At 51.2% G+C, this 14,323-nt stretch overlaps 1 protein-coding gene across 5 annotated transcripts in view; it reads right to left on the minus strand.

Moving 5' to 3' along the window:
• Positions 1-2,107: 2,107 nt before the first annotated feature.
• MX2 (MX dynamin like GTPase 2) overlaps positions 2,108-14,323 on the minus strand; it is a 31,787-nt gene continuing 19,571 nt past the window's right edge. For all 5 annotated transcript variants that reach the window (XM_045852431.1, XM_045852430.1, XM_045852429.1 and 2 more), the window contains 7 exons: positions 11,707-11,785; positions 9,545-9,667; positions 9,155-9,296; positions 8,149-8,307; positions 7,625-7,701; positions 5,731-5,958; positions 2,108-4,487 (listed from right to left, as the gene is read on the minus strand). In XM_045852431.1, the coding sequence (XP_045708387.1) occupies positions 4,257-4,487; positions 5,731-5,958; positions 7,625-7,701; positions 8,149-8,307; positions 9,155-9,296; positions 9,545-9,667; positions 11,707-11,785 (1,039 nt within the window). In that variant the 3' untranslated portion in view covers positions 2,108-4,256. The remainder of the gene's footprint in view (positions 4,488-5,730; positions 5,959-7,624; positions 7,702-8,148; positions 8,308-9,154; positions 9,297-9,544; positions 9,668-11,706; positions 11,786-14,323) is intronic.

Raw genomic sequence — 14,323 nt, forward strand, 5'->3', positions numbered from 1 at the left:
CGCTACAGCACTGAGAAAAACACCTTCCCCCAAAACCCTCAACCAAAAGAGCAACTCCCGCCCCTGCGAGGAACCTGGGGGCAGCCTAAACACCGAGCAGCAGCGGGGTGGGGGAGGCGTGGATCACAGGCCTGGGGAGCCTGGCAGACTCTTGGATCAAAGCGGACTCGCCTGCGGAAGCGCTTCCGCAGTGTCCAGGGCGGAGGGGGGAGGAAGACCCCACGAGGTCAGGTCGGCTGGGGGAGAGTGAGTGTACATGCACAAGGCCGAACCTCATGTCCGCAGAAGCAGCCCAGGGAGCCGGCTGCTGTGGGTCGGAACGGTAGGAAGTCAGGCTGCTTACCCCTAGTGACCATTTCAGGCAGGCGAATGATGGCCCGCTGAACACCTGGCCCAAAATAGACAGGACTTGATCAATAACTGAGCGCTCCTCTAAGTTTCGTGCCCACTGTCAAGTTAGGACCGACCAGAGAAAGCTACTTACTCACCCTCACCAATCACACAGGATGCCCGCCCCCCAGGTAGCCCCCAACCCCCAGCCCACACCTTTCCTTGTGGCACACCTGGGGCCTTCCCTTCCCTCCACTAAGACCACGCCCACTCCTCTCCTACAGGTGAGTCTCTCCCGGACACCAGTGACAGGGGCTGACCCCTCGCTAGTCAGCTGTGAGTAAATAATGTGGCTTGTTTACATCTGGGCGTCTTCCTTTACTTCCTCACGTGTTGGGAACAAAGCCCAGATCCACAGTCACACTGAAGGAGGAAACCGCTGTGTGTGGGGTGGGGGTGGGGGTGGGGGGGCGTGTGTGAGTGAGCAGTGAGCAATCCTGCTTCCTCTTTCTCACACCTGCTTAGCTGGACATTTCCCAGCCTGCCTTGCAGTTAGGTGTGGCCACAGGCCTGAGCTCTGCCCCTAGACTGTGGAAGTGATGTACGCGGCTCCAGGCTCCTGGAGAACTCCCTGGCAACCCTCTACACTTTCTTTTTTTTTTTTTTTTTTAAGATTTTATTTATTTATTTTTAGAGAGGGGAAGGAGGGAGAAAGAGAGAGAGAAACATCAATGTGCAGTTGCTGGGGGCGGTGGCCTGCAACCCAGGCATGTGCCCTGACTGGGAATCGAACCTGTGACACTTTGGTTCGCTGCCCGTGCTCAATCCACTGAGCTACGCCAGCAGGGCCCTCTACACTTTCTTGCCTGATGCAGAGGGTCTGGTTGAGGCTGGAAGGCCCCCACGATGGCGGGGCCACTAGATGGAGGGAGGCTGGTGCCTGAAGGGCCCGAGGAGGTCAGAACCCTGCCAACCCACCTTAAAAAGCCCTGAGGTGAGTGGGGAACACACTCGTATTAAGTCCCAGAGATCTTAAAGTGATCGTTGCAATACTTAGCTTGTTCTAATGAAAACATGGGCCATCCACCCAGCTCCATGCTCGGACCTGCTGGGCTAATTGTGTCTCCCTAAAGGATACGTTCAAATCCCAACCCCGCCCCCCACCCCTCAACCCCACCCCCCGCTACCCCACCCCCCGCCACCCATCCCCCGCCACCCCAAGTTTGACTCTATTTAGAAGTGGTGTCTTTGCAGATGTCATCAAGAATCTTGAGATGAGACCATCCTGGTTTAGGGTGAGCTCTTAACCCACTGACCAGTATCTTCAAAAGAGGAGGGGAAGGGAGATGGGCTGGAGGGGGACCCGGAGAAAGTCCTGTGAAGACGGAGTGGTGCGGCCACCAGCCAGGGAAAGCCAGTAAGAGCTGGAGCCGCCAGCAGTGAGGAGAGAGCCGGAGGCAGGGTCTCCCTCCGAGCTCCAGAAGGAACCGACCTGCCGACATTCTTGACCTTTGACTCCCGGCCTCCAGACCTGGGAGAGAAGTAGCTTCCTTGGTTTCAGGTCACCCTCTTTGTGGCACTTTGTGAGGGCAGCCCCTGGAAATGCACACACCGGCCCCAAGTGTCCTCCCCGGACACCTCAGACCTGGATTTTGGGATCAGCCCTGAGCTGGTGAATGAGGAGTTTCGGTTGGAGCTATGTGTGTGTGTATACATATGTGTGAAACATGTTGCACCTTTAAGGGAAAGATTGAATATACCATTTATGGAGCAAATATTAAGGATCAGGCTTTTATTTTTCTCAGACTACTTTTACAACAGCATTGACGATTTGAAGAGCATTGATTCTTCTGTTTAGTTATGCTACTATCTGTGTGTGTGACCCAACTCATTAAATAAAGGGGAAAAGCCAAATTAAAAAAAAAAAGAGTGAAGAATACCTAAGTTAAGACCAATGTTTTATCTCTTAAATTCTCTTCATCTTCAGCTTCCAAGTAACAAAAGTTCTTTAAAACCAGAATAACTTTATAAGATAAAGATCCCCACTTTTTCCATTTTCATTGAACGCAGTGTTGGAAGTTCTAGCCTAAGCAATTAAGCAAAATCAAGAAATAAAATGATCTCTGTTCACAGATGAGATGACCTTATATGTAGAAAGCCATAAAGATTCCACACAAAAAAACTGTTGTAACTAATAAATGAATTTAACAAAGTGGCAAGATATAAAATGAGCACATAAAAATCAGCTGCATTTGTGTAGACTGATAATGAATAATCTGAAAAGGAAATTAAGAAAACAGTTACATTTATAATAGCACCCAAAGGAATAAAATACTTAGGAAGTAACTCAACCAAAGAAGTGAAAGACTTGTACAGTAAGAACTACAAAACAATGCTTAAAGAAATTAAAACAGACACAAATGAATGGAAAGACATTCTGTGTTTACAGAATGGAAGCCCTAATGTTGTGAGGCTGCAAATACTACCCCAAGCAATCTATGGATTTAAGGCAATTTCTATCAAATGCCAACATATTTTTGCAGAGAGGAAAAAGAGAAAACGCACCCTAAAATTCATACGCAGTCTTACAGGACCCCGAATAGCCAAAACGGCTCTGAAAAAGAGGAATAAAGCTGAAGGACTCATCCTTCCTAATGTCAAAACTTACTGCAGTCACCAACATGGCGGTGCTGGCATAGGGACAGACAGGCAGGCCAATGGAACAGGACGGAGAGGCCATGAGCAAACCCTTGCACACACGGTCAAATTCTTGTTGACCAGAGCACCAAGGCCAGGGAGGGAAAGGACAGTATTCTCTACACATGGGGCTGCGGAAACGGAATCTCCACATGCGAAAGGATGAAATCAGACTCTTATCTAACGCCATATAGAAAATGGACTCAAAAAGTAATCCAAGAGCTAAACATACGAGCTGGCTGCCGAGTTGCAGGAGTGGAGGCCACTCTATTGACCTGGAGGTAAAGAAGAAAAGAGGTCTTTGATGGAGGGAAACATTGATGGCCTCTTCGAATGCATGCTCTGGGTCAGGTAGTTTTTAGAAATGGTCCTACCTAGCCCTCTTAAAATGCCCATCTGGTAGGTATCACTTCACGTGAAAAAGGAAATAAAATGAGTCCTAATCCTGCAACCTAGAGATGACCACTGCTGTGAAGCTCTCTATTTTTTCTTTAAACACTGTTTGTTATGATTAATTTTCCTTTAAGACGTAACACAAAACCAATGTGACGGAAATAAATTCAATAAAAAAGTAAAAAAAAAAGACAACATAGCAATGGGAACTTGTCACAACCAGGGAAACAATATAAATTAATAATAGGATCATTCAGACCTGCTTCTCCCTGGGGTGGGGCGTGGGGGTGGGGAGCAGCACCACAGCAGGTGGCATGACCTAATTCATCTGAAAGTGACTGGCTAAGGGACACCATAGCCGACAACCAAAGGTTGATTTGAGCCATGGCCTCAGGTAAGCTCCACCTTTCGTTTGTTCACTGAGACATCCCTTACGGAGTGGCTACTGTGTCCCAGGTGCCATGCGAGGTTCTGGAAATTCAGAAGAATATAATGCTGACCTTTACCCCTGCCCCCCGCCCTCCGGGTCTCCTAACCTGATGGGTGGGGGGAGACAAATGACCGAAGAATGACAGCAGTAGTTAAGAAAGCCGAGACTGGAGGCTGTGGGGCCCGAAGACTGGAGAGACACCTGTTCACAGACGTGGGTGTGCTCCAAGCACGCGTGGACTTCAGACCTAGACTCCAGTGTTGAGCGCCGTACAGCAAAGACAGATGGACAGGAGCAGGCAGGCTCGCCCCAAAGGAGAAGCCAGTTCCTGGGCCAGCTCCCCTCACAATAAACACACACAAGATAAATCCCGAAGTAATGTTGCTTTTCCACCTATCTACCCCCTTTAATAGATGAGTTTATGGAGAGTGCGCCGCGCCTGCGTGAGCCGGTAGATTTTCTCCTTAAGGCGTCTCCTCTTCTGGGCTGTCTCGCTCTGCTCCTGGAGCAGCCAGGAGTAGTGCTCTTTCTCCTGCAGGATCTGCATCATGGCCTTCTGCAGGTGGTCGCTGTTCTCTTGGAGTATAAAGTACTGGATTATGAATGGGATCTGGTTGGCGAGGCGCTTGCTGGTCTCCTGGAAGAGCGGATAAGAAGGGTCAGCGGGAAGGGTCTGGGCCCGAGGCCAGCGGCTGCGCAGAGAAACCTTGGGGTTCTGGATGCGTGCACGGTGCGTGATCATTTTGCGAAGTCCTGGTGGTCCCACCCACCCCACTCCAGTGTTCGGAATCAAACCACGAGAAGCTTCTGTCTGGGCTGCCCAATATTATGAACTAGGTGTTCTCTCTGGCACTAAGAACCCACCCAGCAGGCTAGCAAACTGAAAGCACACCGTGGGCCTCCCAGCCCTCCCAGGAGCTCCCTCCCAACCGCGCTCCCCCTCTCCATTAGACGCCCTGGCCCTGCGGTCCCTGGCTCGGTTCTGGAAGCAGACCGGCACCTGCTTCATGCCTCGCCTCATGCTCTCCCTGCATACGCGTGTCCAGCCTGCCTGGCAGCTGGACTCCACATCTGGGTAACTTCACTCTTTATCCTGATTAAGAAAAGGCTTCAGCCCTGGCTGGCGTAGCTCAGTGGATTGAGCACGGGCTGCGAATCAAAGTGTTGCAGGTTCGATTCCCAGTCAGGGCACATGCCTGGGTTGCAGGCCATGACCCCCAGCAACCGCACATTGATGTTTCTTTCTCTCTCTCTCCCTCCCTCCCTTCCCTCTCTGAAAAATAAATAAATCAATAAATAAAAATTCTAAAAAAAAAGAAAAAAGAAAAAAGAATGCTCTTAAAAAAAAAAGAAAAGAAACAGCTTCAGTAGTTGGGCTTCTTTGCAGTTTAAAAGCTACCCTCCCTTCTGTGTGCCCCAATCCTGTAGTCTGTGTGTGGGGCAGGGGGTGTTTAGAAACCATGAGGTCGACTGGGTCGCAAAATCTAGGGAAAGGGATTTCATTCCTATTCTGGGATGCTGCCGAGTTTCCGGCACTTTGAGAACTGAATGCCTTCTAAGCGTCGACCAGTGGGGCTGGTTGTATTTTTGTTGTATTCTGATAACGGTAATTTTGTACTTCATGCATAGCATAAAATATGAAGAAGTTTGGGGTTGGAATTACTCTTGAGTACATGTTCTGCCCTCTGCAGAACCTGATTTGGGACACATTCATTAAAAGCGTCTTCACAGGGTTTCTGTACAATTACAGATGCTATGTGAGTAGTTTACCAGAGAGGAAAGGGTTTAATACCCAGCAACGGCCCCTCCCTCCTCCTTCACTCAGTTAAGCAACTGTCAGTCAGGACCCCCGGCGAAGGCCGCGGTGCGCCCACACTCACGTAGAAGTACGCGTCCCGGTGCACTGAGATCTCAGTGATTGCAGAGACGGCAGGCTCCTGCGTCTGGGACGCACTTGCGAGTGGGTTAAAGACCTCTTTCCGCTTCTTCTGCAGAGTCGTGCTGTAAATCTGGTCTTGACAATAGACGAGCTTCTCCATCCTGAACTGAAGGAGGATTATATCTTCGGCTGTTGCCGACTGCTTCGTCTTTATGTCTTCAATCTTGTTCTGGTTGCAAGAGAAAGAGAAGCACGTCGCATTTTGTTTTATTTTCGCCCCTGCCCTGTTGTTTAGACAACTCAGGAGGTACTATGGTGTTGAACGCGGGATTAAAAATAATTTAAGGTCAGCCCTGGCTGGCGTAGCTCAGTGGATTGAACTCGGGCTGTGAACCAAAGTGTCGCAGGTTCGATTCCCAGTCAGGGCACATGCCTGGGTTGCAGGCCATGATACCCAGCAACCGCACATTGATGTTTCTCTCTCTTTCTCTTTCTCCCTCCCTTCCTTCTCTAAAAATAAATAAATAAAATCTTTAAAAAATAATTTAAGGTTAAAGGAGCCCTGAGACGTCAATGGTGACTTTCAGAAGGTCCCTATTGCATCCTCTGTCGCCGTCCTCCCCCATCCCGTTTTGTCGCTCCTCCCCTTGCCTGTGCCCTCCCACCTGACTCCGCCCATTCTCTCTCCCCACCCTCACCTCCGTTCGACTCCCCTCACCACCTTCCTGCCTCCTCAGCTGTGGCTCAGCTGACATTTTCATGTCCATCACTCTTGTCTCTCTAGTTGGCTTGGACCCGAGCCTTCAGGAGTGACCTGACCCTCGTGTGCCAAGAACACAGTGGGGTGACAGCTTGCTATCTTTGCCCAGAATCTTGCGACTCCTATGTCAACCCCATAGTCAAAGGCATTATATAGGAAACAAATGGATGACAGAGTGGAGAAAAGCCACGTTTTGGCTTTTGCGTTTCAAACACACTTTTGTACCTTGAAGGCAGAGACTGATCTGAGAGAGAGAGAGAGAGAGAGAGAGAGAGAGAGAGAGGGAGAGCACGAACCAGTGAGTTTCACACGGGCAGTTCCTTCTTTTTGCAGTGTACGGGGCAAACAACAATGTATGTGGTGTTTCCCCTTGCAGGTGTGGGGCTTGAAAGCAGAAATGGCCTGTGTATCACTTTCAAGAGGAGTGACATGAGAGGTGACAAGCCCCCTGGTGCTGACGAGGCTCGGGACCCAGGGGACCAACTGCTGAGGCCCAGGAAGAAGGGCCTGCATTCTGGAAGCTTCCAGCAGGGAGACATGGCAACCAAGGACCAGACATGTCCCCCCTCCATGGTGAGGTGACCCCAGGAACCAAACACAGCCTCTGGGAAAGCTGGAGAGCTCAGAAGTAAGGTTTAGTTTTTACCAATGGGCAAAAGAAGTGAGAGAAGAAATTAGGTTGTGCTGTGGGAAAATGGCCTAAATTCTTCTCCTCGCTCATCCACAGGAGACTGTGGAATGAGACTCTGACCCGTGCGCAGGCCTGGGCAGAGGAGGGCTTGTCCCCGGGACCCTTTGCTCCCCTGGACTGAGAATGGGATTCTGGGAGAGTCGCTAGGTGGAAACCCACACAATGCTATCCTTCCGATGTGTAGGGGAAAGACCCAGAATCCCTCTGGGCCACTAGAGGCAGTCACATGTTCAGGTGGGTCCTGCCTTGCTGCGGGAGACCACGAGCGAGAGCGAGGTCAGGTGGAAGCCGAGGCAGGTGCCACTGGGGCGGCCCAGCTCAGCACGCCTGCAGTGGTCACCCCGGCCCTGTGTTTCCAAGCGACCGCACACACCCACCCCCTCTCAGAGGCCAGACCTGGGGCAATCAGGACCGGCGGCTGGCGGGCGCACCGCGGGCACTTACTTGGGCTGTTTGGTTCAGGTTGGCAAACTCGTCAAAGTGGTTCCTGGCCAAGTCAACAAAAGCTTGCCGGACAATTTCTGACCGAAGGAAAAACCAAACATCAGTGACATGCCGGCAGGAATGAAATGGGTTAAAAAACACAGGGAGGAGAAATCACGGTCCATGGCCCTACTCTAAGGCCCTACTCCCCAAATTCACAGACCAAAAGAAGAGGGGGGAGTGGTGCCCAGTCCCAGGGAGTCCCCAAAACCCATTGCCACCACCCACCCTGAGCAGGTCCCATCGATTTCCTGTCCTTTCACGGAGTGGGCCCTCTGCTCTGGGTTGGCATCGGACTCTCCCCCACGCAGCTGCGCGGAGGGGTGGGCCTGATCAGATGGAGCTCACGCACACTCTCGCCCTCCTCCCCGGAGCGGGCAGCGAAGGCCCGCAGGCTGTTGGATCGCTGCGTTCCAGCCTCTCCCCCCGAGGCACTGAGGCCCACCGGAGGCGCGTGGAGGGCCCCGCGGGGGAGAGAGGCTCACCTACGATCTTCTGCAGCATGTCGAGCGCAGGGCCCACCAGCTGGTCGATGTACTGCTGCACGATGGCCTGGAACGTCTTGTAGTTGATGAACCCGAGAAGTTCTTTGCCGCGGTACTGCTTTTCGTACTTTGAGACCTCTTCGTGAATGATATTGTTTGCTGTGACACGAAACCAACCCCAGATATTTTAAAGATAAAAACATTTGCTTACGTCTCGCTTACCTACTGTAGGTACCCAAAGGCAATGCTTCTAAGTGGAAGTTTTCCTTTTAATAATGAAAAAAAAAATACATGGCCTGACAGGGACTTTTAAGAAACAAAATCTTATTCTTAAAACATGCGTTTCAGTTGAAAGTCGTGACCCCGAGAGAGAAGCTTAGTGTTTATGGTTGATAGAGAAAAATCTGGTTAGTTCAGTCAAAATAGAAAGGTACGTACTCTTGGTTCACTCACAGGCCTCTCGGGAATCCAGCCCGACTAGGGTTGGAGGAATTCCACCACGGAAATGAATAGCGCTGTTTTTATCAAGTGCCAAAATGAACAAAGGTGCAACACACGCACACACGCATGCACACACGCACAAGCACACAGTGTGAACCCACTTGCACACACATGCACTCACGCACACACACACAGAGGCACACACAGGCATCGAACTGCCATCCAGGCGGGAGCAGAATGGGACCTGGACCAGAGGGTTCCCGTCAGAGCCCTGACCTCTGCGTCTGGGATTGAGGGTCACAAGAAGGGAGATACGGGCTCAGCGGAGTTGTCCAACGCAGAACAAAAATGCCAGGAGCAAGTCGGGGAAGTGGGACGGTTTTCTGTTGACCTGGCGAGGGCAAGGCTCCGTGCTGACAGGGGAAGCAGTCAGGGAGGTCGAAGGGGCCCCGGATCTCTCCTGTGGACGTGCTAACTTTCCGCTCGCTTTTCACGCGCAGGAGGTAGCTTCCGGCCGTGGGGAGTAAGACACTGCCTGCAGGGAGAGCCCTGCCCCCGGACTCACCGTTCTGGATACTGGCTTTCAGCACATGCGCCCAGTCTTTGAACTCCTCCCTGAGTTTGTTGATTAAACGAGACTCTTCGTCCTTCACAACATCTTCTCCTTCTGCTAACTTTTCAATGTCCTGATTAAACATTCTGATTTTCTGAAAAGGAAGAAAGGCATGGATCTGTGCTGTAAGCACACTGAAGAGAAAGGCCCCGGGCAGCCGTGTGTGTGGTGCTGGGGGCCGGCAGGTCGGGTCACCCAACCAATCACCTCGTCTCCCAGATGAACAGGGCTGCCCAGCGGGGCACGGGTGGGCGGGCTCGCACAGAGGGCCACCTGGGGGGCTGGGGCCAGCTCCAGGGATCTGGTGCCCGAGAGGCCACGTGGAGGCCCCGAAATCCTCACCTCGATCAGAAAGAACATCACGTCTTTGTCACTGCTGGGGACGTTCTCGCCGCACTGGCGCAGCTCCTCCGTCGCAGTCTGGAGGCTCACTCTGATTTGCTCTTCCAACAACGGGAGGGATTTCTGCACAGAATAATGGCAAACAATGAAACTCCACAGCCTGAAACGAGCCGACAGGCTTCCTGGGTGGATGGGCGGGACCCCCGTGAACGCACTGCAGGGGGCGCAGAGTTTCTGTTCCTGCGTGAAGCGCGTTGTGCCGAAAGCCCGTGAGGGAGCCCGCGGAGGGAGCGTCTGTGTCAGTTCGGGGGTTCCGCCGTGCAGGTGGAGTGCGGGGAATCGGGTGATGGACGGTTCTCGGGTTTTGTTGGATTTGGACAAGTGTTTTGTAGTTTGAGGACAAGTACACTGGAATACAATGTAAGCTTTCTGTGGCCCAGTGTCCTGGGGTGACCATTTGGGGCTATACATGCATAAATGGTGCTTTGGTAGACGCTCCGTCTTGGGTGTTAGTGTCAGGCCAGGTGTTCCTGGTCAGCCAACGACGCCAAGTGACGAGAACTAAGCTGAGGAGAAGGAGGGACCCGGAGTGGTACGGGGGCGGCTTGTCTGAGGGCCCCGCGCCGTCCCAGGTCCTCCACGTCTCAGGTCGGCCTCACACAGCGCAAAGCAGGTGCCTTCACGGCCTCTTTTCACGAGGCAGGGACCTCAGGCTCAGAGAGGCAAATTGCCTGATGTCATCGCTCAGCTAGCAGTAAGTGGCAGAGTTCCAATTTGCACCCTGCTCACCGCGCCCGAGGCGCACACAGGCGAACACCGCAGGCGAAGACAACTGCGGAGCGGCGGCCCCCATCTCTGCGCCGGTGCCGAGGGCACTGCGGCCGGCCTGGCAGGGGGAGTCCACCGGGGTTTTCAAGGACACATAAAGTGGTGACCAAGGTGGGTGACGCCAAGAAGTTAAATGGAGCCTTGATATAAATTTTAAAGATCCAAGTATCACAAGAGTTAATGGCAATGCAACTTCTTTTTGTGAAATAATGTGTTTGCTTTTCAATTACACAGGGATATGTCTTTTCGAGCCTCCTTCTGAAAACGGAGGGGATTCCACTCAAATCGGTACTTCTCCGAGTGGGCTCCATCGATCCCCCGGGGACTTACAAGTGCAAATTCGTGGGCCCCACCTTCACCTCCTAACTCAGACACTCTGCACGTGGGGCCCAGGAATAGGAGATTTCATTTATTTTTCTAATTCCTCACCAAGGATGTTTATTGATTTTAGAAAGAGAGAGAGAAACATTGGTGTGAGAGAGAAACATCGATTAGTTGCCTCCCGTAAGTGACCCTACTGGGGATTGAACCCACAACCCAGGTATGTGCCGTGACCGGGAATCGAACTCACATTTCAGTGTACAGGATGATACTCCAATCAACTGCCCTGCCTGGCCAGGGCCAGGAATATGAGTTTTCACGAAATTTCCAGGTGCTTCTTGTGCGCACTGCAGTTTCAGAACCACAGCCTCCTTCCAACTGAGTACGTTTTGAGTAATGTGTTTGCTGGCCTGAAAGTATTCTTTGCTTTTGTCTGACATGCACTTTCGCGTGGACGGGAACCCGGGCCCTGGGATCATCTCCGCTCTAAGGGTTAACCTTCGGTCTCGCCACGTGGTTCAACCCCACGCACTAAGGTCCAGGCAAGCCCTACGAATCTTCCGCATCTCAACGAGCACTAAGCCACACTCGTACCGTCTCTAATGACATGTCTGAGGTTGCCCGTTTTTTAAGAATCCGTGAAACCGAGCACGTCCTCCTTACAAGCATCAGGCTGGGCAAATGTTTTTTATGTGCTGTGAAGTGTCAAGAGTGTGTGGAAAAGAGAAAAATTAGCTAACTTGGTGTTCATTCCCTTTTACATTGCTAGACCGGTATTATGATTTCCCTTTTCTCTTCTCCCAAATTATTGGCTCAACGTTTTGGTTCGAGCTGTGCAGCTGTTCCTTCCCTGCTCCAGAAGCTTTCCCGTGAGCCCCCGGCCAGGAGCAACTGGTTTTCAGAATGTGCTTGTTTGTTTGCTTATCTGGGCAAACCAGTGCGGTGTCTCAGCCCACCCATGACCTCGAGAGTGGCTTGGGCAGGCTGCAGGTGGCAACCGCCTCTTGACTCACAGTGATGTGCGAGATGAGCTCCGAGGTGAGCCTTTCCGCCAGGCGGGGCACCGTAGCCTTTCCTTCCTGCAGGAGCTCCCTGAGAAGAAACAGCACACGTGACTTCAGGAGGGGCCCAGAAGGTCATTTCCCCAGGGCTGGGCTTGGCAAGTGGACACGTGAGCTCAGTGCTCTGGGGCGACACGTGGCATCAGACAAGCCAGGCAGTGCACGAGAAAGACAGTTGCTCATTACGGGCTGAGCCTGTGCATAGGCAGGCACGGTGCTGGGAAGGCTACGCTCACTTTCTCCTGTTGTCATCCCAGCAAGCGGATGGAGTAAGTAATAGTTTTACCTCCAGGAGAACAAAACAAACCTCACTTCTTAGAAGGCCAGGGACTTGTCCAAACTGGGATTTTATTTCTTGTACCAACTTTTTATCCCTGAATAGCCACATCGGTCTTGAGGAAGAAGAACCAAGCGCAAGGCATCCCACGTCCCGACTTCAAACCATCTGGCGAGGCTCAGTTTACTAACACACAAAAGCACGGCGCTAGAAGACAGGCTGACATGTACCGGATGGAGAGTCCAGAAATGAATCCGTGCATATCCAGCCAACAGATTTTCAAAAATGGCGCCAAGGAGACACAGGTGGAGAGGGTAATCTCTCCAACAAACGCTGGAGAAAGTATACACCTCCATGCAAAAGAATGAAATCGGATCCTTATCCCAGGCCATCCACAAAAGTCAACTGAAAACTTGTCTAAGGTTTAAACATAAGACATGAAATGTCAAACTCACAGGAAAAACACACAGGGGAAAAACTGTCATGATATGGGTCTTGGAAATGATTTCCCCGAAAGCACAGACAAGAAAAGCAAAAATACACTGAAGTGGGGCTACACCAAACCGAAAAGCTCCTGCAGAGCAAAGAAACGATCAACAGGGAACCTATAAAATGGGAGAAAAAATATTTGCAAATGATGTAATTGATAGGGCATTAGTTTTCAAAATATGTAAGTAACCCCTACAACTCAATGGCAAACAAAAACAAAAACAAACAAAAAAACACCTCCCCAAATGAATAATCCAATTTAATCCAATTAAAAAATAGCCTAAGGAGTTGGATAAAGAGTTTTTCAGAGAAAGCATGTCAATGGTCCATGGGTACATGGAAAAGATGCTCAACCCCACGAATCATCAGGAAAATGCAAATCAAACCACAATGGGATGTCACATTTGTTACAATGCATACTATAAAAAAAACCATGAAAGACAAGCAGTGGTGAGGATGCGGAACATTAGGGACCCTTGTACAGCGCTGGTGGGAAGGTGAAATGGTGCGGCCACTATGAAAAGCAGCGTGGCAGTTTCTCAGAAAATTAAGAATTAGAACCCCCATGTGACCCAGCAACCCCACGTCTGCGTATTTGTCCAGAAGAATGAACACCAAGACCTCGAAGTGCTAGTGTTCTTCTGTGTTCAGGGCAGTGCTATTCACAGTGGCTGGGACTCAGAAGTAACCTGCATGCCCATGGGCAGGTGAGCGGATCCAGAAAACGTGGTACACACACGCTGGCGGAGGCTCGGAGAAAAACGGACGTGAGACCAGGGAGCCCCGGAAGCCGTCCGTGATCAGTAAGAGGGTGCTGTGCACACAGCGGGAAGACGGCCTGCAGACCAGGAGCACTCGGGCCGCAGCCGGAGTGAGGCTCGGGGACCAGCTGTTCCGAAGCGACGCGGGCAGCGAGAAAGCAGGGACCGTGTACGCTTCCCGGCGGTTGGTTCTATTCCCACAACTTTCTTAAACATAAGGGAATTGGTTTGTGGTTACTTCACCTCACTTCTGGGAAACACTTTAAGTTTCGTTTATGATTTTCAGAGGCATCAACAGGAAGAGCACTGCTGTGTGTACTTGCTTCTCCGGGACAATAAGCTAAAGTAAGCTTTGTTTGTGTGACTAATCTGGCTTTGCTTACTCCAAGGAATTTCCAAGTCTGGCTTCTGTTTGTGGTTCATTTTAACAATACAGTGGAATAAGACTCAGCCTTATAAAAGAAGAAAATTCTGCCATAGGTGAGTCTACAAATAAACCTTGAGGACATTGTGCTAAGGGACATCTCTCCCTTAGCCAGTCACAGAAAAACAAATACTGCACAATTTCACTTACATACGAAATCTATCCAAAATCTTTTTAGTGGGGAAGGGAGAGAGAGAGAAAGGTGGAGAGAAACATCGATGTGTGGTTTCCTCTCACGTACCCCCTACTGGGGACCTCCCTGCAACCCAAGCATGTGTTCTGACTGGGAATCGAACCAGCAACCCTTTGCGTCACAGGCTGGCACTCAATCCACTGAGCCACACTAGCCAGGGCTGAAATCTAAAATAGTCAAAGTCATACAGTCTGACAGTAGAATGGTGGTTGCCAGGGCTGGGGGAGGGTGGGCAGGCAGAGGATAAGCAATGGGCGCCCAGGTTCAGCAATGCAAGCTGGGTACATTCTAGAGACTGCGGAACAGCAGAGAGCCCCCAGTGGACTGCACTGGCCCCGGGCCCGTGAGCAGCGGTTGTCAAAGTGCGCTGCCTGGACCAGCAATATCAGCCTCAGCTGGAAACCTGATAGAAACACGAGCTCCTG

Source organism: Phyllostomus hastatus, unplaced genomic scaffold (genome assembly GCF_019186645.2).
Source record: "Phyllostomus hastatus isolate PE091 unplaced genomic scaffold, TTU_PhHast_1.1 phas_contig_948, whole genome shotgun sequence".
NCBI classification, from domain to species: Eukaryota; Metazoa; Chordata; class Mammalia; order Chiroptera; family Phyllostomidae; genus Phyllostomus; species Phyllostomus hastatus.